The 26,742-nt window shown below is 45.7% G+C and overlaps 1 protein-coding gene across 17 annotated transcripts in view; it reads left to right on the top strand.

The window, feature by feature from the left end:
• Positions 1-26,742, top strand: part of B3GNTL1 (UDP-GlcNAc:betaGal beta-1,3-N-acetylglucosaminyltransferase like 1) — a 139,292-nt gene that overhangs the window by 28,448 nt on the left and 84,102 nt on the right. For 12 of the 17 annotated variants that reach the window (XR_007473399.1, XR_007473405.1, XR_007473406.1 and 9 more), the window contains exons 5-7: positions 13,196-13,345; positions 16,546-16,611; positions 26,537-26,632. Coding sequence is in view for 4 of the 17 variants with exons in the window: in XM_049701849.1 (XP_049557806.1) it covers positions 13,196-13,345; positions 16,546-16,611; positions 26,537-26,632 (312 nt within the window). In the remaining 13 variants the exon portion in view is untranslated. Of the gene's footprint in view, positions 1-13,195; positions 13,350-16,545; positions 16,612-26,536; positions 26,633-26,742 lie in introns of all 17 variants that reach the window. The other 5 variants (XR_007473407.1, XR_007473404.1, XR_007473403.1 and 2 more) reach the window with 2 other exon arrangements.

Raw genomic sequence — 26,742 nt, 5'->3', positions numbered from 1 at the left:
GCTTTTCTCTTGAGTTTCCCAGCTTCCAGCTGTCGGGGCTAGTGGAGGACGCGGTGCTGGGGGAATGGAGGAGGCTGCCTGCCCAGGCCCCAGGGGAGTCTCCTTCCTGACAACTGGGAGAACTGCTCGGCCACCTGGACACGCGGGGGGAGGTCTCGCTCTCAGGAGGGACTGTCCTGGACCTTCGTGTTCCTGGCTCTTGTACACCCTGCCCTGACCCCGTTCACCTTCGGGTCTAAAAGGAAGCGTGGGACAGAGCAGGGTCCTGCCTGGGTCAGGCCTGAGTCCTCCCCATGCCGTGCCCACCGCAGTCTGGCTTTTTTTCTCTGTGAGATCAGAGAAGGAACTGGCACAGAATCTGGGTGGTGGGCCGGGGAGGGGGAAGGGGGGATCTTTTAAGTAACTGATTTGCAGGTGACTGAAAAAGTGATTTCGGCCTCTTTTGCCATTAAACATTTTTTCCAAACTGAAGCATTGACTGATGTAGATATTAGCGGTTTGTATTTCTATTTCCCCTCCAATTCTTCCCTGCGCGTGTGGGGAGGGGGTGGAATGTTGAGACAGCAGGAAGAGGATTGAGTGCCTCCTGCCACGTCCCTCCTGGGAGTGGAACATGAGACCACGCACTTTACTTTGAGGGTTTTTGAGAGCAAAGCATTTGACCACAGGGCATGGTGGTTACCACGAGGCTACTGAATAGTGTTATTTTCACTATATTTGGAATGGTGTACTGGCCAGTAACTTATTAAATGCAGATGTTGCCAGCCAAGTGAGGAAGTTTGTTTCTCCTGTCTCTGCATCGCATGCCACCTAATTTTTTAAAACTTTTCTAAAGTATAGTTGACTTACAATGTTGTGTTAATTTCTGCTGAACAGCAAAGTGAGTCAGTTATACATATTTATATTCTTTTCCATATTCTTTTCCAGTATGGTTTATCACAGCGTATTGAATATCGTTCCCTGTGGCCACCTGATGTTTATGTTTGACTTGTCAATTTTAGCATGGGATCATTCAGAAAAGAATATTGGGATCAGCTAGAGATAATCTGCTACAACTTTAGAAAACAGTTGAGAGATGTTGTGCGTTCAGGTCTGGAACAGGTGGAGGCTGCTGCTTTTCCAGGCGTGTCACCTAGAAATTTCAGCTCCGCGGATAAGTACTGTTGCCCCCCAAAGCAGGAGACAAGTTGCTTGGAAGCCCCAGGAGAGGTGCAACCAGGCCAGGAGGAACCAGAGCATGGGGCACTGGGGACCCTCCAGGTCCCTTCTCCCTGCCAGCCTCGTTGTCCCTGAGTCCTCACCCCTGTCTTATAGCTGCTGGTGGGCAGGAGGTTGTGCGTTTTCATGTGAATATGTGAATTGAGCTGAACTTCAGTTGTTTTAAAATCAAAGGCAATTTTGCCACGTTTTAAAGTTATACTTTTCCTTCTGTCTTCAACAGTGTAACATGGTAAACAAACACTCCCCCTCCCTTAAAATAAATAATTGACAGGAAATTCAAAGTTTTCTGTAGAAATTCTTTTACAGACTTTATCGACTAATTTGAGTGTGTTGATGCCGCTGTGTGGTATGGGGGGTTGGTAGGTGGCAGGGTGCTCTTAGCTGGATTCACTAAGACGCTGTGTTGCAGACTTCCGGTCCTGAAAGCCCGGAGGTTTGTTGCCTGCAGGGGCCACGCTGGGAGCAGCAGTCAGGATGGCCAGCCCTGCCTGCCTCTCCTTCTCCGAACACACCACTCACTTTCCTTTCTGCTCTCCCCCACCTTTTCTTTCCCGAGAAAAAAATTATGGGCTTGTGTTTCAGACCCAAGGCCTGGAGGGTATCAGCTGGCTCAGGAACAGGGCCATGTGATTTTAGTGGTGGCTCTTCCCAAGGAGGCTCAAGAAACAGGTGATGACCTTAATTTAATGAGGTGGAGGAATGGGCGACCCCTTACTTGATGGCAGCTGCCAATCGGTAAATATCCATGTGTGTAGACTCTTCTACTCCTGTTCTTTTTTTTTTTTTTTTTGCGGTATGCGGGCCTCTCACTGTGTGGCCTCTCCCGTTGCGGAGCACAGGCTCTGGACGCGCAGGCTCAGCGGCCATGGCTCACGGGCCCAGCTGCTCCGTGGCATGTGGGATCTTCCCGGACCGGGGCACGAACCCGTGTCCCCTGCATCGGCAGGCGGACTCTCAACCACTGCGCCACCAGGGAAGCCCTACTCCGGTTCTTTGAAAGAAGAAATGGTCCTTATTCTTAACACTCATGTTCAGAAAGATTTTCCTTGAACAGAGGAAAGACAGAAAATAGTTGAAGACAGACCTGAGACGTCTCGGCACCGTAGCTACTCACACTCCCTCGAGGCCAGTCCCTCGGCACGCCACACACTCTTGTTTTTGTCAGCACCATAACCTGTTGTGCCTGGAAAGCTCTGCTCTTGCTAAGTGCCACTAAACTTGATTTTTTAAAAAAAAATGATGCCTCAGACAGTAGTGAGCTTTTGAGATATTTTTTATTTGTACAGAGTGCTTTCATTTTAAGGCTTAGGAAAGGGGGATGACCCGGGTGTTTGCTCAGCTGCTCCTTCCCAGCACTGGTTCCGAAACTGCTGGCCAGGGAGAGAGCTTGCTGGAGACGGAGATTGGGGGCCCGCTGCTGCAGGCACTCACACTCCCGGGCTCCCCGACAGACTCAGCTTTAATGAGCTCCAAAGTGGTTCTTTGGCGGCCAGCGTGGGCTCTGTGGGCCTTGGGTGGCCTCCACCTAAGAGCTTGCATTTTCCCACGTTCTGGTTCTCAGGTAGGTCAGTGCTGGACCGTGTTGTCCCAGGTACTCCATCCATGGTGTTCCTGAGGTCCGAGCGGTCATCTTGTCCATTGCAGAATCTGACTCTTACTGCTCGTTTTGCTGTCCCTCTCTGTCTTACCAAACTGCGGGGGCTGTGAGAGCAGAGGTCTCTGTCTCCTGCACAGGGTGTCCTGGGCCCCGGTGGGCACTACGTCGGAGCTGCCTGCCCTGCAGAGCCCACAGCCAGGGTGGGCTTGCAGAGAAGAGGAGGCAGAATTGTAAGGAAAGATGGTGTGGATTCCACCCCGGAGAGGGCGCGGTTCACTCTGCATGCATGTGTTCCGGGTGGACCCCAGTCCGGCTCAGGACCAGAACCAGGACCAGGGCCAGTGCCGGGCGTGTCCTCCCACCGAGACTCCCTCCGCCCCCCTTCCTGCCAATCTCTTGCTGGTGGGAGGGAATTCTTGTCTTCTCTCCTAACTGAAGGTAATTCCTTCCTCCACTCCCCCAGGACAGAGCAAGTGGCAGGGGCGGGGCTCCAGGAAGAAAGGGGTGGAGCTGGGGCAGAGCAAGAAGCAGTGGTGGGGCGTCGGCAGCACTTGGGTTCTGGGTTCTGTTGGAAGTGCCGTCAGCAGAGGAAAATGCACGACTTGAATTTGTGCATATATGGTAAAATTGCACGTTTGATTCTAAGTTATTTTTGTATTCTTCTTATGCTATAATTATATCTGTAGAAAAATTATATATGTGTATAGATAGGGACTGGAAGGGAACTTAGAAGGGTGAAAATAGTACGTTCTGAGGATGAGGATGGTGATGTTGCGTAATGTATAATAGTGAGCATTTCTGGTATTTCTGCTATGGAGCTTGTCCAGTAAACCCAGAATTATAATATTTTCAAAAAGCATCATGGAGTAAAGTCAGATTAAGTTTTTTCTAAATACTGAGTTTACTTTATTAGAGACATTATACTTTAAAAATCCACTTGACTGGGATATTACTTACATCTAATAAAGTACACTCATTTAAGTGTACATTCAGTGAGTTTGAGAAATGTATAAAAACCATCTCAGTCAAGTTTAGAACGTTTCCATTGCCCCAAACAGTTTCCACATGCCTCTTTACAATCATTCCCCCACTCCCTGAAGCAACTACACATGTAATTTCTTTAGGTTAGTAATCTAATTATCTGTTCTTTCGACAGATTAGATTTTCCCCCTGTTCTAGAACCTCATATAAATGGAATCATACAGTATATATTCTTGTGGTTGGCTTCTTTTGCTCATCATATGTTTTTGAGATTTATCCGTGTTGTTGCTTATACCAATAATTCAGTTTTTCTATTGCTAAGTAGTGTATTCAAATGCATGGATAAACCAGAATTGTTTATTTATATAGCCATCCATTGATGGACATTTGGATTGCTTTCCAGGATTTGGCTATTATGAGTAAAGATGGCTGTGAAAATTTGTGTACAAGTCTTAACACGGACATTTGTGTTCGTTTCTCATGGGTAAATACCTAGAGATAGAACTGCTGGGTGCTATAATACATGTACATTTAACTTTGTGAGAAACTTCAAAACTGTCTTGCAAAGAGACTGAGCCATTTTACACTCCCCCCCAGCAATTTGCGAGAGTTCCAGTAGTTTTGTATTGTTACAACACTTGGAATCGTCTTTTAAATTTGAGCCTTTGTAGTGTGCATGTAGTTCTATTTCATTGTTTTAGCTTGCATTTCCCTGATGACTAAATATGTCGAACATTTATTCAGGTGCTCAGTGATCATGCATATATCTTCCTGTGTGAAGTGTCCGTTCAAATCTTTTGACTATTGTTTTTATTAAGTTCTTTGTCTTAGTATTGAGTTTTTAGATATAAAAACTAAATTCTGTATGTAAGTTCTTTCTCCCAGTTTAGTTTGCCTGTTTATCTTCTTAATTTCCTAAAACTACCTTTTGATGAACAGAAGTTGTTAATTGTTATAAAGTCCATTTTCCAGTTTTTCCTTTTAAGAATTAGGCTTTCTGTGTCCCATCTAAGAACCTACGAAATTGTTTTCTACCCCAAGACTTTCTTATCTGTTTTCTCCTAGAAGTTTTATAGTTTTATCTTACACATTTAGATCTGTTATCTATTTTTAAGTTAATTTGAGGGTATGATGTAAAGTAGGGATTGAGGATCATTTTTTCCCCTGTGATAACTGGTTGTTACTATCCTTTCCCTATTGAATTACCTTGGCACTTTTGTTGAAAATCAATGACTGAAAGAAATATAGATCCATTTCATTTCTGGACTCTGTTCTGTTCCATTGTTCTTTTTATCTATCTTTATACCAAATCCATACTGTCTTGATTACTGTAGCAGCTGTAGTGATAAAGCTACAATGTCGTTTTATTGAAAAAATCAGGTATTATAAGTCCTCCAACTTTGTTCTTCCTTTTCAAAATTGTTTTCACATCTGTTTAGGTCTTTTGGATTTCTGCAAAAGTTTAGAATCAGCTTGTCAAGCCTGCTTGGATTTTTATTGGAATTGAATTGAATTTATAGTTCTGTTTGGGAATCTTAATATTGAATCTTCTAATACATAAACATGATGTATCTCTCAGTTTATTTGGGCCTTCTTAAATTTCTCTTGGAAATGTTTTGTAGTTTTTAGTATACAGGTCTTACATAAATTTAACAAAATACTTCCCAAGTATTTTATGAGTTTTGGTGTTATTGAAAATGGTATTAACAAGTCGTCTCCCAGTTTTATAGTTGTATTGCTATAAATATACTAAATTACCTTATTAGTTCTAGTTTTGTTTTGTCTTGTTTTTGTTTTTTGGGGTCAGAACTCACTATGAAGTGACCACGGCACCTGTGAGTAAGGACTGCCTCTTTCTCTCTGGTCTGTGTGCCTTTATCCCTTATTCTTGGCCCATTATCCTGGCTGGGACAACTGCCCCACCCCCCCACCCCCCATGCAACACTGAATAGAAGTGGTTCTGGTGACAGTCCTTGTCATGTTCAGATTTTTATTTGTTTCATCATTTACAGTACATTAAGTTTACTGTAAAATTTACAGTAAATTAAATTGTGTTGAGCAGAAGTCGCTCCTTTTCATTGCTGTTTAATATTCCACGATATGAATATGCCCAGTTTATCCATTCTGCCGTTTGGACATTTGGGTGTTTGAGCAATGCTGCCAAGAAATCCTTGTGCATATATCTTGGTGCACACACACAAATGCACATGTAGGGGTGGAACTGGGATGTCTCTGTGTACCCGTGTTCAGTGGATGCTGCCGGGTTCCCACAGTGGCTGGTCAGTTTGTGCTCCCTCCAGTGTACAGGCATCCTGGCTGATTTGTATCCTTCCTCACAGATCTGCATGCTGTCTTTTTTTTTTTTTTTTGCGGTACACGGGCCTCTCACTGTTGTGGCCTCTCCCGTTGCAGAGCACAGGCTCCGGGTGCTCAGCCTCAGCGGCCATGGCTTACAGGCCCAGCCGCTCCGCAGCATGTGGGATCTTCCCACACCAGGACACGAACCCATGTCCCCTGTATCGGCAGGCGGATTCTCAACCACTGCGCCACCAGGGAAGCCCTCTGCATGCTGTCTTTAGCCCAGCGTGAATGTGCGTATGGCCTGCTTCTGGCCTGTATGTTCTGTCCAGTTGGGTTATTGATCTGTCCTCTTGTCTGCCGATACCACAGTGTAGCTTTAGAGAACATACTGTAATTTGATGTTATATGTTTTCTTGTTCATCTACCTAATATTTTGGGCTGTTTTTTAAAAATCTTTTTGCATTTTTATATAAATGTCAGAGTAATTTTGTTAATTTTCACAAAATCCCCTCTGAGGATTTTGACTGGAATTATATTGAATCTATAGATCAATTAGGTGAGAACTAACTTCTTTACAATATTGAGTCTTCCTAACAATGAAATATGTTTGTTGATTTATTTAGGTCTTCTTTAATTTACCTCAATAGGCATGAGTAGTTTTCATAGCACAGGGCTTACAAGTCCTTTGTTAAATTAATACCTTGGTATTTGATTTTTTAAAAAACATTTTTATCAGCTCTACTGAGCTGTAATTCACATAAAAATCCACCCATTTAAAGTGTACAATCCAGTGGTTTTCAGTATATTCATAATGTTGTGCAACCATCACCACGGTCTAATTTTAGACCTTTTCCATCACCACAAAATTAAACCCCATACCTATTAGTAATCACCCCCTCATTCCCCCAGCTCCTAGCCATGGGCAGCCACTAAGCTCTTTTCTGTCTCTATGGATTTGCCTGTTCTGGACTTTTCATATAAACGGAGTCTACACCGTGTGATCTCTGTGACTGGCTTCTTTTACTTGGCATGATGTTTTCAAAGTTCATCATGTTATAGCATGTGTCAGGACTTCATTTCTCTTTACTGTTGCATAATAGTCTATCTTATGAATATACTTTTTTTGGTGTATTTACTAGTTGATGAACATTTGGGTTATTTCCACTTTTTGACTATTATAAATAATGCTGCTATAAACATTCCTGTACAAGTTTTTGTGTGGATAGATGTTTTCAGTTCCACCTAGGAGTGGAATTGCTGGATCACATGGTAACTCTGATTTTAACATTTTGAGGAACTGCCAAAATGTTGTCCAGAGTGACTATACCATTTTACATTCTCACCAAAGAGTTATTTGATCTTTTTTGATACTATTGTAAGAGGCATCATTTTTAAAAATTTTGTACATATAAAGAAATTATTTATTGATCTTGTATCCAGAAAGCTTATTATTATTTTTTATAAATACCATCTATTCTCTTTATTAATCTTTTTTTTTTTGGTGCGTTGGGTCTTTGTTGCTGCGCACGGGCTTTCTCTAGTTGCGGCAAGCGGGAGCTCCTCTTCGTTGTGGTGCACGGGCTTCTCACTGTGGTGGCTTCTCTTGTTGCAGAGCACGGGCTCTAGGTGCGCGGGCTTCAGTAGTTGTGGCTCACGGGCTCTAGAGCGCAGGCTCAGTAGCTGTGGCGCACGGGCTTAGTTGCTCAGCAGCATGTGGGATCTTCCCAGAACAGGGCTCGAACCCGTGTCCCCTGCATTGGCAGGCAGATTCTTAACCACTGTGCCACCAGGGAAGCCCCCAGAAACCTTATTAAATTCATTTTTAATTCTAATATTTCTCTGTTGATTATTTTGGGTTCTTTATGTAAGCAATCATTTTTTCTCTTTCTAGTAAGCTTTGTATCTTTTATTCTTTTTTTTTTTTGGACTCAAGTCTCCAGTGACTTCTTAAATAGAAATCATGATAATGGGCATTCTTGTTTCCTTCGCAGTCGCAAAGAGAGCGCTGAAACCTTTCACTGTTAATTAAGTACAATATGTTGTTTACTGTAGATTTTTTTCGTATATAGCCTTAATAAGTTCTCTCCAAAAGCTGAAGAAATATAGGATGCCCTGAGACAGAGAAAGGGTACTGGGATTGGGTGGAAATGCTTCAGAAAAGTGTCATTTCTGTTCTCCTCCATTTTAACGGCTCTCCCCCCGCTGTGAGCTCCATCCCTCTGCAGTTGTCACTCACAGGACTTCCATTTAGGATCTCTCCTTCGATTGAATGCCAGTAACACTCACCTCTGCAATAGAATGAAAGATCTTCAGTGTCGGGAAGGATGTTGTGTCTTCAGGGTGGCACTGGTTACTGCTAGATATAGAACTTGTAAATATTTTCTCCCAGTTTGTGGTGGCCTTTTTACTTTCTTGATAAATTTATACCTAAATTAAAACACAAAATTTTTAACTTTTGAAGAAGCCCAATTTGTCAAATTTTTCTTTTCATCATTTGTGCCTTTGTTTTCATATCTAAGAATTCTTTGCTTAATTCAAAGTAACCAATATTTGCTCCAAGTTTTTTTACCTAAGATTTTTAAATTTTAGCTCTTATATTTAGGTCTGTGATCTATTTTGAGTTAATTTTTGTGTGTGATGAGGGTCTGCATTTACCTTTTCCCTGTGGTGATCCACTTGTCCTAGCAGTTTGTTGAAAAGACTATCCTTTTCCCATTGAACTGCCTTGAATCAACCATAATTGCAAAGGTTATTCCTCTATTGTCAGTTATGTTCTACTGATCTCTATATTTATCTTTTTTTGTTGTTTGTTTGTTTGCGGTACGCGGGCCTCTCACCGTTGTGGCCTCTTCTGTTGCGGAGCACAGGCTCCAGACGCGCAGGCTCAGCGGCCATGGCTCACGGGCCCAGCCACTCCACAGAAATTTGGGGAAAATTGCTTTGCTGAAGAATTGAGTCTTCCAGTCCATCAACATGGGATATCTACCTGTTCATTTAGGTCTTTAACTTCTTTCAGCAATGTTTTGTAATTTTCACCATACAAGTCTTGTACTTCCTTTGTTAAATTTATACCTCAATATTTCGTTCTTTTGATGCTATTGTGAATGTAAAATTTTCTGAATTTTATTTCAGATTCTTCAATGCCAGTATATAGAAATACCATTGATTTTTGTATCTTGATCTTATATTATGTGACCTTGCTGAAACTAATTCCGGTAGTTTTTTGGTGGATTCCTTAGGGTTTTCTAAATACAAGATCATGTTGTCTGCAAACTGAGGCAGTTTCTTCCTTTCTGATCTAGATGCCTTTTATTTCCCTTTCTTGCCTGATTGCACTGACCAGAACTGCAGTGCTCTACAGAAGTCACAAGAGCAGATATCATCCCTGTTTCCAACCTCAGGGAAAGCATTCCATCACCCACCATTAAGATGTAGCTGTAGGGGTTTTGTAGATGCTTTTTATTGGGTTGGGGAAGTTCCTTTCCGTTCCTACTTTGTTGAGAATTTTTATCGTGAATGACCATTAGATTTTGTGAAATGCTTTTTCTGTGCTTACTGAGATCATCATGTAGTGATTGTTCTTCTTTCTTTCGGTATGATCTATGACATTAATTGGCTTTCAGATGGTAAAGCAACCTTGTATTTCTGGGATAGATCCCACCTGGTTATAGTATATAATCCTTCTTATACATTGCTGGATTTGGTTTGCTTATTTTGTCAAAGACTTTTTCATCTATATCCATGTGGGATATTGTTCTTTAGTTTTCTTTCCTTGTGATGTCATTTTCTGGCTTTGGTATCGGGTAATATGAGCCTCAGAGAATGAGTTGGCTGCCTCTTCCTTTTTCTGGGAGACTTTGTAAAGGTGGGATGTTCTTTATTCTTTGAATGTTTGGTAGAATTCACCATCTGAGCTTGGACTTTTTTGTTTCGAGATTTTAAATTACTAGTTCTTTTTTTTTTTTTTTTTGGCTTTTTATAGATCTATTTAGATTTTATATTTTTTCAGTCAATTTTAGTAATTCATGTCTTTCTAGGAATTCGTTCATTTCATCTAAATTGTTGGCATGCAGTTACTTATAGTCCTTTTAACTTTTATGAGGTAAGAACTGCTGTCTCCTTTTTCACTCCTGAATTAGTTATTTGTGTCTTCTCTTTTTCTAGGTCTGTCTAGCTCAGGAGTCCACAGATGACAGCTCACAGGCCAAACCCACTGGCAGCCACTGTTTTTGTATAGCCTCTAAGCTAAAAATGGTCTTTTTATTTTTAAAGTGTTGTAAAAACAAAACAAAACCAAAAAATACAAAGAATATTGACAGAAACCGTATGTGGCAGCAAAAGTTAAAATATTTACTATCTGGCCCTTTATAGAAAAAGTTTATTCATCTCCAGTCTAGCTAAAGATTTGTTAAATTTCTTGGTGTTTTTAAAAAAAAAAACAGCCATTATTTTAATTGATTTTCTTTTTTTCTACTTCGTTGATTTCTGCTCTAATCTTTATTTTCCTTTGCTTACTTTTGGTTGAGTTTGCTTCTTGTTTGGTGGTTGGCTCCTAAGATCTTTCTTTGTTAATATAGGCATTAACAGCTGTAACATTTTCTCCAAGAATTGCTATAGCTATTTTGCGTCATGTCATGTTTTCATTTTCATTCACCTCATAGTCTTTTCTAATTTTCCTTGTGATTTCTTCTTTAACCCATTGGCCATATAGAAGTACGTTGTTTATAGCCACATATTGGTAGTAGATTTCCCCTAATCCTGCTATTTTTGAATTCTAACAATTTTGTTGTGGTGAGAGAACACACTTTATATGCTTTTAGATCTTTAACATTTTCTGATCCCTGTTTTGTGGTCCAGTATGTAGTCGGTTGTTATTGGGTGGGCGTTCCATAGTTAGATGTCAGCAGGTTGATGTTGTTGGGTGGGTGTCCACAGAGAGAAGTCAGCAGGTTGGTATTGTTGGTTGATGGTGCAGTATTTTGTCAAGTTATTCTGTCCATTCTTGATGGTGGGGTATTGAAGTCTCCAACTCTGATTGTTGAATTGTCTATTTCTCTCTTCAATTCTGTTCATTTTTGTTTCCGTTTTTTCACTGCTGTTAGGTACATGAATATTTATAATCGTTATATCTTTCTGATGGATTGACCATTCTGTCGATGTTTAATGCCCCTCTTTGTTTCTATTAAAGTTCTTTGTTTTAAAGTCTGTTTTGTGAAATTGAGTTATTTGTAGTGAGGTGGATGGACTTAGAGTCTGTCATACAGAGTGAAGTAAGTCAGAAAGAGAAAAACAAATACCGTATGCTAACACATATGTATGGAACCTAAAAAAAAAAAAGGTTCTGATGAACCTAGGGACAGGAATAAAGACGCAGATGTAGGGAATGGACTTGAGGACATGGGGAGGGGGGAAGGGTAAGTTGGGGTGAAGTGAGAGAGTGGCATTGACATATATACACTACCAAATGGAAAATAGATAGCTAGTGGGAAGCAGCCACATAGCACAGGGAGATCAGCTCGGTGCTTTGTGACCACCTAGAAGGGTGGGATAGAGAGAGAGGGTGGGAGGGAGGCGCGAAAGGGAGGGGATATGGGGATATGTATACATATAGCTGATTCACTTTGTTATATAGCAGAAACTAACACAACATTGTAAAGCAATTATACTCTAATAAAGATGTTAAAAAATAAAATAAAAGTCTGTTTTGCCCCGTATTAGTGTAACTACTTCATCTCCCTTATGGTTATAGTTTGCTTGGTGTATCTTTTTACATCCTTTCACTTTTCAGTGTATTTGTGTCTTTGAACCTGAATTTTGCCTCTTATAAATAGCGTATAAGTAGAACTTGTTTTGTTTTTGTGTGTTTTTTTAAAATTGCAGTTTGACAACTTTTATCTTTGATTAGAACTTTCAATTTATTCACATATTTAAGTTTTTTACGATTGGATTTATGCCTGCCATTTTGCTATTTATTTTTTATGACATATTATTTTTGTTCCTCTGTTCTTTGTTTACTGCTTCCCTTTTTAAAAAATTAAATAGATATTTTCTAGTGTACTGTTTATAATAAATTATTGATTTTTAACTCTTTTTGAATTATTTTCTTAATGGTTGCTCTGGGAAGTCTTTTATTATCTGTTCTTTCATGTGTTTTTACTTATGTGCCCAGTTATCTTTGTGTACTGGTCGTTGTATTTGAATACTTCTCTGTGGAGTTAATTTGAGGCCTTGAATGGAAGTTCTTTCCCTCGGAGGTTTTCCTTTGCTTCTTCCAGGTGCCTGGGAGAACCACCATCCTGGGACCCTTGTTATCCAGTTTTGAGGCTCCCAGGCCCTGTTAGGCTACGTGTCTCACACACCTCTTACCTTGAGGAGGTAACCTGCCATGGCCTGAGCTAGGAAGTGCTGTCGTTGAATAGCAGTCCCACCCCCACCCCGCCGAGTCTTGAGCAGACACTTGGCTCTGATTTCCATTCCCTGCAGCCTCGCAGGGTTACCAGAACCATCGGTCGGAATTTCAGCTGTTTCTTGTAGATCAGTGAGGACTTGAGGGTACAAGTGGCTTGTTTCCTCTCTCGGCTAATGCTTCTCAGAGACTTGGGCCCAGTAGTTCCCCACAATCTTGTTAACTCTATGTTTAAGACTCTTTCAATATCTTTTACAGCTTTCTTAGTTGAACAGAGAAGGATTATTTGTGTGCCATTAGCCTGTCATTTCTGCAAGTGGATTTGGAGGCATTTTGACCTGCCTGTGGGTCCTGCCCTGCCCCGTACAAGCCAAGTAGCAAAATCACGGGCGGACAACTTCTCTCGAGCTGACTTACTTCCCCTACGTATCTCAGAGTTTGGGAAAACGTAGGCAGGTCACGTATGTGAGTCCCTTGACACCGTGCTTTGGAAATAGGCTCTCAGTGTGTGGGTTGGGTTTGCTCCGTTCTCTTCCCTGTGCTTCAGGATCCTCTGTTTGGAGTGTGGGTCCTGCGGCTGAGGTTTGACCAGGGAATTTCTATCTTTGTCTTCAAATACTATTTGTCTAAATGTCAAGCATAAGAAGACTTAACAAAAACAAAAAAATCAACTTTGCTTTCTTCCACAGAAGATCTTCTTGGCTGTAGACTATTATTTCCTTCATTTGCAAGTGGTCTGTCCTGCCCCTCACCCATCCTGGGCGTTGGTCATCCCTGGGAGTCCACAGACTCGCTCCCTCAGGACCACCCTCCACTCAGAAGCTGCAGAACTCAAAGATGCAGGTTTCTTTTAACTCTGAAATTCTTTGCCTAGATTAGTTTTTCTCTACCCAATGTTTTTATGGTCAGAAAGGAAACAGTGTTTCATCTTGAATTAGTGTTATTTTTTATAATACATTAAAATGCTTTTCCCTTGGCTGCCAAGAACACTTCTTACCTGGTTATCATGGTGGAATCCTGCATACTTTAGGCATACTCCATAAATATGGAGGTTTTGAACCCTCCCTCCTGTAGTAAGGATAGTCCATCTGCAGATACACCTTGGGATCAGGACATGCAGACTCTGGGCTTTTGCAGTTCATGCTTGATGACCCTTTGTATCCATCCTTTAGGCCCCCCTCCTATTTGCATTTCAGATACCAGCTGACTTTTATTAAAACCAGCTCCTGGTATGGGGTACCAGCTGTGAGCACAGTGACCTTGACCAGGGCAGGCCCCTCCCTGGGACGGGCGCTGATACGCATGGCCTCCGGTGAAAGGTGGTGGGATCACAGCCCACGAGCAGAAACACATCTGGGCTTGTTATTAAAATATCACATCACTTTTCATGTATAATAAAGATCTTTTCATGCTTCCATCTTTCAGCAACTTTTTCCTCTTTCAAAATGGTCTTGGGAGAACAAGGAGCTTATCTATAATCTGCAGAGTCACTGTGCAGCTGAGACAGTCTGTTACTCTGTTACGCTATCACTTTGCAGTGTGTTCGTCCTTGACCTTCTCAGCTGATGGTCAGGGGTGTGTTAAATGTCTTCTGTATTCTCCTCATACTTGCAGATGTTCACTTTATTCAGACACCCAGCAGCAGACGTGATTCCGGTAAACGAGGTGATGGAAGACTATATTAGAATGTTCTTGAGAGCTAAGACTTTCTGGACAGTTTTGCTTTTTGCGTACGTAGATCCTTGAACTGTAATACTGGACCCTCCGTTGATCCTGTGTTCAAATTTTAACCCTGACATGTAATTGCTATGAGATTTTGGATGAGTTCCGTAGCGATTCCAAACCTTGGTTTCCTTGGCTACAAAATGGGGATAATATTAGCTGCTCTGTCTCCCAACTATAGAAGATTGGGATAAATATCAAAAAAAGAGTGTTGTGTTTTGTAAGTGGTGAGGTGGATTGAAAATACAATTCAGTCCTGAGAAGACGCTTCATTTGTTCTACAAATATTTTTTAAGTCCAGCCAAATACAGGAGCTGAGCTGGTCCACACAAGACGCCCCATCCCAGTGGACATCTTGGTGCCACTAAGTGTGGGAATTAGAGGCCAGAAGGCTTGTGGTGTGGTTCCTGGGGTGCTTGCCTGGGTTTGGAGGAAGTGGGGCTTGCATGTGTGGTGGTGCCACTGCACAGCGTCCTGGAGGAGGTCACGCTGTGAGCAGAGACTAACCCTAACCCTGACCCCGACTGTGGCTTCCTCTACTCTCCCCACTTTCTCTTTGAAATACTGGCCTGGTCCTGTGCAGACTTGTGCACCTTCCCACACGTAACCAGGAGTCGGGACTGGTTTAGGAAACCTCAGAACTTTGTAAGATTCTGCGTGAGGCCACCAGACACAGGGCCGTTTTTCAAGAGTTTGATCAATAGACCTTCCCTTTCAGGGAAATTTTCCTGCTTTTGTCTCTGCCCTGCTGCCTTGCTATACCCTTTGTGGGAGAGAAATAGGCTAAACTCTAGCATAACTTCTTTTTATCCTCCTCACATCACCCACCCTTTTCTGCTTCAATTTTCCTTGTTTTCCTTTTTAAGATTCCCAGCTGTGGCTGACCAGGCACATGCCTGCAAGCATGTTCCTGATGGGAGCCAGGGAAGGATTCAGGCCCGGAATAGCCGGCTTCTCTGCTCCTGTTCTGACAGCTTCCTCCCTGCATTTCTGTTCCCACCTTCACACCTGCTTCCTGCCTGCTGGGGGTGCTGCTGTGCCTGGAGGGGCCCCTGCCCTGCCTATGCCCCTCCTTCTCCCCCCCTTGCCCCCTCCTTCTCCCCCTACCCCTCCTCCCTTCTCCCTCCTCCCCTCCCCTCCCCTCCTCCCCATCCCCTCCTCCTCCTCCCCCCTCCTCCCCATCCCCTCCTCCTCCTCCCCCTCCTCCCCCCCCCTCCTCCCCCCCTCCTCTTTCAGCACCTCCCTCCCCACCTCCTCACATTAGCCCCAGGCTTCCTCTCAGCTTACTTCATCCACAGCTCGTTTGATGAGCACAATGCTCATGAAGCCATTTTGCAGAAATAAGAGATACAAATACAGCTCTTTTAGTTTATCTTATTGCTCAGTTTAAAGATAAATATCCTCCCAATGACATAGTGGGCATATTTGTACAAATAAAACACTGAAATCTTTTTGATTTTTTGTCAATTTAAAGCACTTTTTTAAGTTGTGAGATGGAACGTACCTATAGAAAAATACACAGAACATACATGTACACTTTAAAGATTAATTAGGAGGTAAATACATGTGTAACTACGACTCAGTCAGGAAGTACTGCATTGCTAATACCTTAGAGGTACACCCTGACTCCCTCCCCACAAAGTCATCACTGTTCTGACTTTGGGATTATAATTTTCTTGCTTTTCTTTATGATAGTTCGTATTAAGTGTATATTTCGTAAACAATCAGGTTAGTTTTGCTTGATTTTGAGTTTTAAATAAACGGAATAATACTGTGTATATTCTTCTGTCTTGCCTCTTTCACTGAGCATTATGTCTGTGCAACTCATTTATGTTGTGCGTAGCTGTTGTTTAATTTCACACTTGAATGGTATTTGACTGTAGAAATGCGCACAATTTATTCATCTGTGCTGGTATCTGTGAACATCGGGCTGTTCCCCGATTTGAATGACGCTGTGGTGAATGTTCTGTACATCTCTTCTGGTACATACGTGTAAGACTTTTTCTGCCCATGTGGTGAAGTTATTAGGTCTTAGGGATCTGAGTCTCCACCTTTCTGGATGTGCCCCACTCTCTTCCCCAGGTCCTCATCCCTGCCAGCCGTGTGAGTTCTGGCCGGAATTGTCCAATTTCCCGCGTGTCCTACACTGCAGCCTGGGTACTCACGTTTCCTGGCCGACTGACAGGGTCATGGACTGCTGGGAAGCATCTGAACTGCCTGTTCTGGTCTCTTGCCTACTTTGCTGTCGGGCTGTCTGTCTTCTTGCTTGTTTGTCAGAGTTGCTTCCAGGGAGTTTAAAATGTGTTCTCTCCTGCAGGACGACGTGATGATGCCTCAGAGGGTGAGGCTGCAACACGCAGCTGCTGTGCGACACCCAACAAGTGTGAGTACGGATGTTTCTGCATGTTTCTGCTGCATTGTTATGCCTTTTGGTAGAACTGCCATTACAGCTTTTTAGATTAAGATTCTTCCTTAGGATAGGAAGAGTCAGTTTGTAATCAGACTGCCCCCTTGGAGGATGATGTGTGCCTGGTGTGTCTGCGCACTCAAGGGTGTTTTCCTTTGAAGGAAAATGTGCTTCTTGTTTTGGGTAGCACTGGTTACTTTCAAATGGGTCCAAAGTATTTTTTTGGTTTGGTTTAGTTTAGTTTGGTTTTATCAGCATTTGAGAAGCTGTGTACCTTGGACATGAAAACACAGGTTGAGAGCTGTAGGATATATCAGTTAAAAAAAAAAAATTCCATTAGCTACATAACCTCAGACTACGTTCTCATCTTTCGAATGGCTTCCCCTTTGGCCCCCATGAGCCAGGCTCTCCAGCACCCGTCCTCCTTGGCATTCGCTGGGTGAGAGCTCACTTCCCCCCACAGGAGCCCCATTTCAGGGAGCGTCTCCCAGCCACTTGGACCTGGGGGAGCATCTCGGGCCCGTGGATTCCTCGCTCCCGTGTGACTCAGGGTCGGGGGTGGCCCAGGCAGTTGAACCCCAGAGCTGGTGTCTGACCACAGAGCCCACTGCTCAGATCTCTATGCTGAAATTTTAGTAAAAACATCTTTGAATTACTGTGGTGATCACTGGTTTTGAAAGTGGGAAGGAGAAAGGTCTGGAACTGTCTTAAGATACATGGTGTCTGATTGCCTGGGAACAGCCTCCGGGTTTGCTCTCTTCTGCTGCAGTGCCGTGTCCAGCCATGTCCACACACTAAAGCATCTCCAGTGCACATGAGCCCCTGGGATCTGATCCCAGGTGTTGGTGGGACCTGAGACTCTGCATTTCTTGTGGGCTCCTGGGCACTGTGTTCGGGGTCTGACTGCCTGGCCACTGGGCCTTCACGAAGGAAAAAGCCTGTTCATGGCACAGGGCTCAGGGCTCAGAGAGTGGACCCTGTGAAACGTGTACTGAGTTAAGACAAAGGCTCAAATATACACTTCCTTCAGATACAATTTCTCTAGGAGTTTGAAGGACGTTTGTTCACCCAAGATGAATTCTTTCTCTTCCAGTAGCCCCTTATTTTGGAGCTGTGAATTTAGCCCGCTAATTTTCTCCTTCTAGGAAATGTAGCCCCTCATGCTCTGTCTCCAGCTGCCCAGCCCCTGCACACCTGACGGTGACTGGGGACTTGGCTGTCATGTAAACAAACCTGTTGTCATCTTTTCATGGAATAGGTGATGTTTTACAACCTTAAGTTTGATGCTGAGGATTCTTATGCTCAGAATTGTAATTGCCCTTATATTGCTTAAATTTAACCGTTGTTAATGTTAACATGTCCTTGAAACACGCCTGGAAGAAGATAAAAATGGCCTTCGGCTACTTCTTGAGAGGCCGCTCCACTGCTGCTCAGGCTGGAGCTTCCAGAGGCTGGATGTGAGGGAGGTTCAGAAGTGCCCAGCCGCCTCTTTATTGAGAAGTGGCCCTTCGCCGAGGTAGCATCATGGGGGCCAGTGCACGCCCTGGGTCTGATGGCGGGGGGCTGGTGTCACCTCACTCACCAGGACTGCTGGAATCCTTGGGCCGGTCCCCTAGGGACCAGAAGGTCAGGAGTGGTAGTAACTAGACCAGCCTTCGGGGAGGGGCCCACAGCCTCTTCTCTGGCCCAACAAGCCAGCACTGCCTACCCCAGCGCCCACCCCCAGTGCCCCCAGGTCCACCCACAGCGTCTCACAGGTCTGCTCCTCGCAGCAGACTCCCCTGCTCACTCACCAGGGCCTGGGGGCTTGTGTGTGTCCTTGCCCTGAATGGGGCTGGGCTGCAGTATCAGTCCCTTTTGGCGTTGTGCCAGTGCACCATGCCAGCCTGCCTGTGAACCTGCTCTATCACTGGGTCCTGGGGACCAGCCCCGTCAGGCCCTGGGTGCAGCTGAAGGAGAGGTCAGAGCCATGGGTGGGTGACCCGTGGAGTGGTCTTCATGGCCGTGAGGCCACTCAAGCTCATGCCTTGGTGGTCTGACAGTACCCAGCTCCTGGTGGGCAGAGTGGCCACGTGGTGCCCTGGCCACGCCACCTTGAATGGCCCACAGCTCCATGTCACAGGGTCCTGGGGTCTGTGCTGTGACGGCCCCGCTGGGGCTGCAGGTGTCCACATCGTCGACTGCCACCAGCTTCCTCCAGGACTCTGCAGCCTCAGGGCCAGATGGCAGGCCCGTGCTTCTTCGGACTCCACTCTTAACTATGGTCAAGGGTGAACAGGACCCCAAGTGGCCCAAGGAGACCGGCCAAGTCCTGTGCCTCTCTCTTCATGGTCCCTCACCTCAGAGGTAGTGTTGCGGTGCCCAGACCTCTGGACCCAAAAGTCTTGCTCATCAGGTGCCACAGGATGTCCTCAACACGGTGGCCAGCACGACAAAAATGTCCAGCGTGCAGACCACTGAGCAATGTGAAGACAGCAGAAAGGGTCCCAGTGCTGACTCGCCGATGCAGCATGTGCGCGGGACGTCTGCTTCTGCAGGGGTGTGTGGGGACCAGCACCCCCTTCCTTCAAGCCTCCAAGGTAGCCCAGTGTCTGCTTTTCCCCCAGGATGTGATGTTGTGTTCGATTTACACTCGAGGCTGGGATGGCCTCCACCTGCCCCTTCTCTTACACTAGCCCCTAATCACACCCCAGGGAACCCGTGTGAGGCTCAGCTGGGTGATAAGCCTGTGCTTTCTGGTTACACATTCAGGAACCTGGAAGTGGTCACTGGTGGGACCTGTGTGCCCATGAGCCCAGTTTATTACCTGACTTGTGGACCCTTACTCCAGTGGGCGTGATGGGTCTGGTGTCACCTGGGCCCTGTGTCCAGCCGCCTCACATGATCAGTGTCCCCTCCCGGCCTTAGATCCTGCATCTTCGGTGCATCTCCCCTGCCGTCACAGGTCCATCCTCGTGGGTGGGGCCTCTCCTTCAGCTGGTGGGTCTGAGTCTGAGAACTGGCCCAGATCTGGAAATGGTCAGGGGTGATTTTCACAGTTTCCAAGGACTTAGAATATATTCTACATTGAAAAAAGAATTTTGTCTGAAGAATTTTGTAACCAGTGTATATATTATAGAGAGTGAGATACTTTCAGACACATTGTCCACCTCCGCCCCCTTTTTTGTGTGTGATTGGTTCACATGTGAAGTTACTTTTGGTGGTTCTCCATGTGTAAGTTCAAAGACCTCGAAATCTAGGGATATATAAGGAATTTGGAAAAAATGTAGACAGTATCAGTTAATCTTAATTAAAACACATTGGTTTATGCCTTTATAAAGTTCTAGGTTACAGCTTTTCTTGCTAACCTTGTATTAAGTGCACTTGATACTCTGCTCCCAGCGCTGGAGCACCTGTGCCCCCTCCGGCATCACAGGTTTGCAGCGAGACCAGGGGTTCGGCACAGTCCTGTTGCACCAGAACAAAATCAGCTTTAGAAGGGTTGTTGCTGTAGTGCCGGGTTTTTTAAAAGTCATGACCTACAAAAATCGTGATTTGCAGTTGCTGGTTGGTGGTTTTGTTGATTATATCACATTGTTTGGAAAGAATGAAATGAATGCTAAGTATATGTTTGTCCTTGGTCATTACTTCTTTAAGGCCATTTACAAGAAAGCCATTTAATTATGAGGGTGGCAACTTCCATAAATTGTGCCGCTGCATATTCTCTGCAGAACTTCTGAGATGTTACGTGTCAGGCGTCACCGGTGTAGAATTTCTCCACCCACTTATTGAGCATTTTGGAGCAAGGATCCGCTCTGGGACAGGAGTTGGGTGGGGTCAGGGAAGCCGCTGTGTTTGGTCTGGGCCCCTCCCTGGGGGTTCACCTGCGCACGGGCAGAGGTGAGAAGCTCTGCATTCTCAGGAGTATGGAGGTGTTGAGGATGACGGTGGGAAGGAGGCAGGGAGCGCCTTGCGGAGGTACAGGGCACCCCAGAGCTTTTCCAGCACACGTGGGTGGGTCCTTCCCCGTGGCCTCAGGACAGGCCGATGGCAGGACTTCCTTATGTCCCCGATGTGAGTCTCCAGGGGGCTCGGGAGGGGTCCTCAGTGACCTGGCCTGGCTCGGAGTCGGCGACAGGCTCATGTCCACCATGCCTGGTGGGAATGCAAAGCGGGAAGCAGGAGCTGTGGACCCGTTTCTGCCTTCAGGTGGCACCAGGGCCATCACCTCATCTCCGCTCAGCGCAGCCTCTTTCTGCCCTGAGTGTAGCTGCTGCGGCCTCTGTCCACTGAGCGGCACTGAATTGGTCAGGCTGAGCGTGTGCCCTGGTAGTGGCACAGGTGCTGCAGAGAGGGCACAGCTGTTTGAGGGGCCGATGAGGGGCTCACGCTGGCACGAGGTTTGGAGGCGGGTGGGTCTGCTGTCAGCATCTAAAGCCCGGTGGATGCTGCGCCACTTCCAGCTCCGTCCTCACCGCACCTTGGAGCGAGCACCGTCTGTGTGCCCAGCGGAGGCTGGGAGAAGTGGGGCGCAGATGGGGGCCTTGCTCAGTCACTCAGGACGGAACCTGGTGCTGGGCCCTGTGGTCCAACTCTGCCTCATAGCACAAGAGATCGGCTGGGGAGGCCCCTGGCCCACGGTGCCCAGGGGTGGGTTTGCAGGTGGTGGTTCTGCGTCCACGGTTGACCCTGATAGAGCCTGGGGGGTGGGACGTGCTGCCGGCCAGGCATGGGTCTCTGGGAATGCTTGGTATTTGGAAGGTGGGCGTGAGGCAGGAGGAGGAGAGGGTGACCGGGGACTGCGGGGAGGCTGCAAGGGCCCTGCTGAAGACGGACCCGGTCCAGAGTAATGTGCTGGAGCAGGATGCCTGGGAGATATGAGCCGATGAGGGCAGCTCATGTCCTACCGTCTGGAGGAGTCTCTCACGTTAAAAACCACAGGGCTTCCCTGGTGGCGCAGTGGTTGAGAGTCTGCCTGCCGATGCAGGGGATGCGGGTTCGTGCCCCGGTCCGGGAGGATCCCACGTGCCGCGGAGCGGCTAGGCCCGTGAGCCATGGCCACTGAGCCTGTGCGTCCGGAGCCTGTGCTCCGCAACGGGAGAGGCCACAACAGTGAGAGGCCCATGTACCGCAAAAAAAAAAAAAATCACAGCGACAGAACTTGTGTTCCTCCACATCTGCCCCACGTTGATGTGACCACCACACATGAAAAACAAACATCTGTGCATTTAGGTTTTGTGGAGTGTGGCCTCCACACACCCCAGCCACATCTGACATGTACCGTTCCAGACGAGTAAGCACAGGTGAGCCTCTCAGGAACTAGCAGGTGTTTGAATGGCCCTATTTCCTCGTGGCAATTGTTGTCCAGGTAAGTAGAAGTTGATCGATAAGTAAAGTCATTTTTTCGAAAAGATTTTTGATGACAAGAAGCATTTGGGAGTATGAAATAAGGAAAATTGTTAATCTAACTTAAAATATTAAAACGTTGCTTCCATTCCTAAATGTATCCACTTGAAGTATTTTAAGGATTGGGTCCATAAGACAAATAGGAGTTGTTAATGAAATCTAATTTCAATTTATATTTTAGTAATCATTATGCATAAATATAAATTAGGAACTAATTTCATAAGTATGCCTGGGAGATATGAGCCGATGAGGGCAGCTCATAAGCTAATTGATAAAATTATAGCCTTACATTTCTCTTCCCCCCCCCTTTTTTTTTTTTTTTTCTTCATCTTCAGACCATGGTTCTGAAAGCCCTGCTTAGAGGAACCCTCTAGCAACACCATGAGGATGGTGGGTGGGGAGGGTGGGCTGCCCTCCTCTCAGAATTTGTGTTGCCGGGTCCCAGGTTCATTTTATAACTTCCCTACTTGAGTTTGCTGTGTGGGTGTGCGGTAACGGTTCTCATTTCCATTAAGAACTGAGGTTAGTGAAGTTTAAAAAATTCAGTTTCTGAATAAGATCTTGCAGATGGGTGCCGATCCCAACCACGTCCAAGCCAAGCTACCCCAGAACGGCACACCTCCTAACACGGCCACACTCTTGTCCCTTCCCTGCCCCGCTGGTTTTCTCTGTTGTCTTTTCTATTTTATTGACTTCTGCTTTTTATTACTTTGTTCCTTCTGCATTGCATGTAATTGGTTTTCATCTCCCGGCTTGGGTTTTGCGTCAAGCCTCTTTCCTCCTGGTTTCCTCTTTCCTACCTTTTTGTTTTGTTTTGTTTTGTTTTATGATTCCATTTTATCTGTACTATTGCTTTACCAGCTATCCCTCTTTGCTTCATTATTTTTCAGTGGTTGGCCTAGGGTCCGCCTCTTACCCCTCACACGCTACTTGAAATAAGTGGCGCCGTCTCACGGGGAGCGTAAGAAGGTTACAGAGTCACATCGTGCCACTCAGTTTATGCTGTAAACTCCACAGCGTTTGCTTTTATTTTTACCAAAGTCAATTATCTTATAAAGAAGTTGCACATGGAAAAATGTCTTCTGCTTTTACACATCTGTTTACCGTCGTTGCCACTTGTCATTCCTTGGTATAGATCAGGTTGTTTCCTTCTCCCCAGAGAGCTTCCTTCATCTTTTTTTGTAATTTAAGTCTTCTTGTGATGAATAATTTTGGCTTTCGTTTTTCTGAAAAAGTATTTCTTTTGCTTTAATTTTTGAAAATTATAGTACTTGGCTAATGAATTCTAGGTTGAAGTCATTCTTTCTTTAACGATGTCTCTCCCTTGTCTGGTTTCCATTGCTTCTGTGGAGAAGTCTGCTGTCATCCTTATATCCGGTTCTCTGTGTGTAATAGGTGTTTTTCTCTGACTCCTTTTAAGATCTTCTGTTTAATACTGGTTTTCAGCAATTTGATTATTATGTACAAGCATGAGTTGTTTTTTTTTTTAAAGGTTGGCTCTGCGGGGGCTTTGTTGAAGTTCTGGGATCTGTGGTTTTATAGCCCACATCAGATTTGGAACAGTTTTGACCATTATTTCTTCAAGACTTTTTTCAGTCTCCCACTCTTTGGGTTCATTCAGCCTGTGTCTATTGAGCACCGACTGTGTACAAGGTACCGTGCTGGCCTGGTGTCCACAGTGGTCTGGCGTGAGGGCAGGGCAGACAGCACGGGAGAGGAGCTCGGCATCCCACTGCAGGTGCCTCTTTTTATGGTTTGCCTTTGTCTGCCCTGTGGTCCAGGCCAGCATTCTTTTAAAAAATGTTAAGGCAAACAAAATATCCTCACTTTTGTTCTTTGTAGACCAGCACTCACAGTGTTTAAAGCCTCAAAGAACAGCCAGCCCCCAAAGCTCCAGCTTCATTTCGTGTTCACCTAATCCTCCTCCTCCACGTGAGACCCCACCCAGCGTGGTTCACCCTTCATCAGAGGCAGAGAATGGAAGAGGAGGTTTGGGGAGGGGGCTCAGGCACTCACCGTGGAAATAGCACAAGTCAGCTCATGTCCCAGAAAGACCACGTCTGCCGCCCCTCACGGTCTGGCTGGAAGTGTGGCTTTCGGCGCAGGCTGGACTGGGCTGCACTCTGCTGGTCTGCCGCCCCCAGCATCTGTTCATGACGCAGCAGTCATGGGGCCGGGGCCTGGGTGTCTGTATAGAAGTTAAGCCTCTTCTTCATGTTTGGGAATACTTCTGAAACAAGATTTCTATCTCACAGCTTTGATCCACATTTTTGTTTTTTGACTCAAAATCTTTCCTGTTCAGCAATCAAATGCAAGACAGTGTCAACAAGGCCAGAAAACAGATGGAATAGACAGTTTAAAAAAAATACACTTTGGTCAGATCAGGTGTGGTACCTCGCAACTGGGCAAGGTGATCATTCAAGGGCTGTTCTAATTTACAGCTGAATTTTGTATGTGTTTTTAGGAGAAATATATGAAAAGTTCACACATAGAATTCAGCAGTATGTAAAAAGATACAGACCTATGGCCAAGTGTGTTTTATCCCAATCAGGAAATGGATGAAAGACATGAAAGACGCTTCCCTGGAAAGTCAGGCAGATGAGAAATTAGCCCCTGGAAGGAGATTCAACCTTTTGAGCCACCGGGGGTGCATATTACCACCACGAAAAGGTACCACACACACACCTGTCGGAAAAGCCAGAATAAAACACATGGCAAGGACGCAGGGAGACTGGTCACACTCGCTGCCGTGGGGATGGAAGGGGTGCAGCTGCTCGGGGAAACAGCAGTTTCTTTAAAAATTAAACATGAAACTACCATACGACCCACAGTCACGCTCCTGGGTGTTTATCCCAGAGAAACGAAGACTTAACATTCACACAAAAACCCCTGTGTGAAGTGCAGCAGACTAGTAGTAATAGCTTCAAACTGGAAACAGCCCAGGTGTCCTGTAGAGGGTTGAGCTGTGGAGTATTTTTCAGCCAAAAAAGGAACAAATCTCCAGGGAATCACCGAGTGAGAAAAGCCAATCTTGAAAGGCAACACACAGTGTGATTGCATTTATGCAATGTTCTTGAAAAGACAGAACTACAGCACTGCAGTAGCAGGTTCACGGCTGTGAGCTGGGTGGGGGGGGAGGCGCAGCTATAAAGGCACCACGAGGGGTCCCTGTGGCCGTGGAAACGCCCAGGGTCCCTCAGCCCAGTGGAGGCCACATGTTGGCTTTTCAAGATGTTACCATTAGAGGAAACCGTGTAAAGGCTACATGGGATCTCTGTGTATTGTTTGTTAACACTACATGGGAATCTACCATTTCTCAAAAAAAAAAAAAGCTTAATTTAAAAAAAACACAACAAAAAAGGACCTACTGTATAGCACAGGGAACTCTACTCAATATTCTGTAATAACCTATATGGGAAAAGAATCTAAAAAAGAATGGATACATGTATATGTATAACTGAATCACTGAAAACAAAACAAACAAAAAAAACCACACAACAAAATTCAAGCAAAGCAAGCAAAAACCTTCTCAAAACTCTTCAGTAGCATAACTGCATTAATATAAATTAGTCATCATGTGTACGTGCTGTGTATATTAGAGCAAGATTTCAGAAACTCAAATATTGTGGGGTGACTTTTAATAGTTTCTCAGTAAGGTGACTTGGGCAGTGATGTAGGTTTGCCGACCACTCTGACCTTCCTCACCGTGTTCCTCGGCGGTCAGGGAGGTGGAGAAGGCACAGCCAGGGGATTAGAGGTTAGTGTCGTTTCCCCGAGGCCAGCCAGCCTCTGAGAGCCTTACAGGACCCTCACCAAGGGGCAGGCTCTCTGCTGCCACGGGCACCCCGGCTGCCCTCCCCCAGCCAGAAAGGAGGAGAAAGGCCCCCTCCTGCTGCTGCGAGGGGTCCCTCCCTCAGAAACCAGCCCGTTCCCTGCCTCTGAGCCCTGGGGCTGCTGGTGTCTGAGCATCAGGACCCCTGGTATCTGCGGCAGGAACCAGCCTCTCTCCAAACCTGCCTCACCGACCAAAGGGCCGGACCTTTTTACCTCTGAGCAGTCTTAGAGATGTGTAAACGCGCTGCAAGCAGATACCCCAGCAGAACGTGCAGGGGGGCTTCCCTAGGTGCTGGGGCACTGTCAGACAGCATGACAGGGCTGCTGAGAGGCAGCGTGCAGAGCTGGGTATGCGGAGAGGGGATCGTGTCCATGGCCAGGAGGAGGCAGGGCCGGGTTCCAGGACCAAGGGCGGAAGGAGGTGGTGATGCAGGGTACGGAAGAGGACTTAGAGGGCAGCTAGCGCAGATTCTTCCTGGGATGGGGTGTGCCCGTCTGGTGGCGTCGTGGGGCGGGGGGCTGCTGTGGCAGCCTAGGCAGAGGGAGGCGGCCAGGGAAGTGAGCTGTTAGGGCTGTGACTCTTGTTTATTTAGAGGCTGGAAGGAGAAAGTTATTGGGAAACAGGGCTGTTCCAGCGGCTGCAGCGGATTTATTTTAAGTCCTATCTGTTATTGTTTCACAGATCATCGGTTGCCAAGTGAGGAGGGAGCCCCCCAACTCCACCGAGCGATACACGCGGTGGATCAACCATCTGGCGCCCGACCAGCTGCTCACCCAGGTACGCCTGCCGCCTGCAGTTGGCCCCGGCATCCCCGAGAGGGGCTTTTCATGCCCTTAGCACCTGTGTCTGCCTGCCTCCTGGGCTCAAGGCACAGTCCAGGTAGGCGC

This window comes from Orcinus orca, chromosome 19 (assembly GCF_937001465.1).
Source record: "Orcinus orca chromosome 19, mOrcOrc1.1, whole genome shotgun sequence".
Classification (NCBI taxonomy): Eukaryota; Metazoa; Chordata; class Mammalia; order Artiodactyla; family Delphinidae; genus Orcinus; species Orcinus orca.
This window is presented reverse-complemented; position numbering and strand designations above follow the sequence as displayed.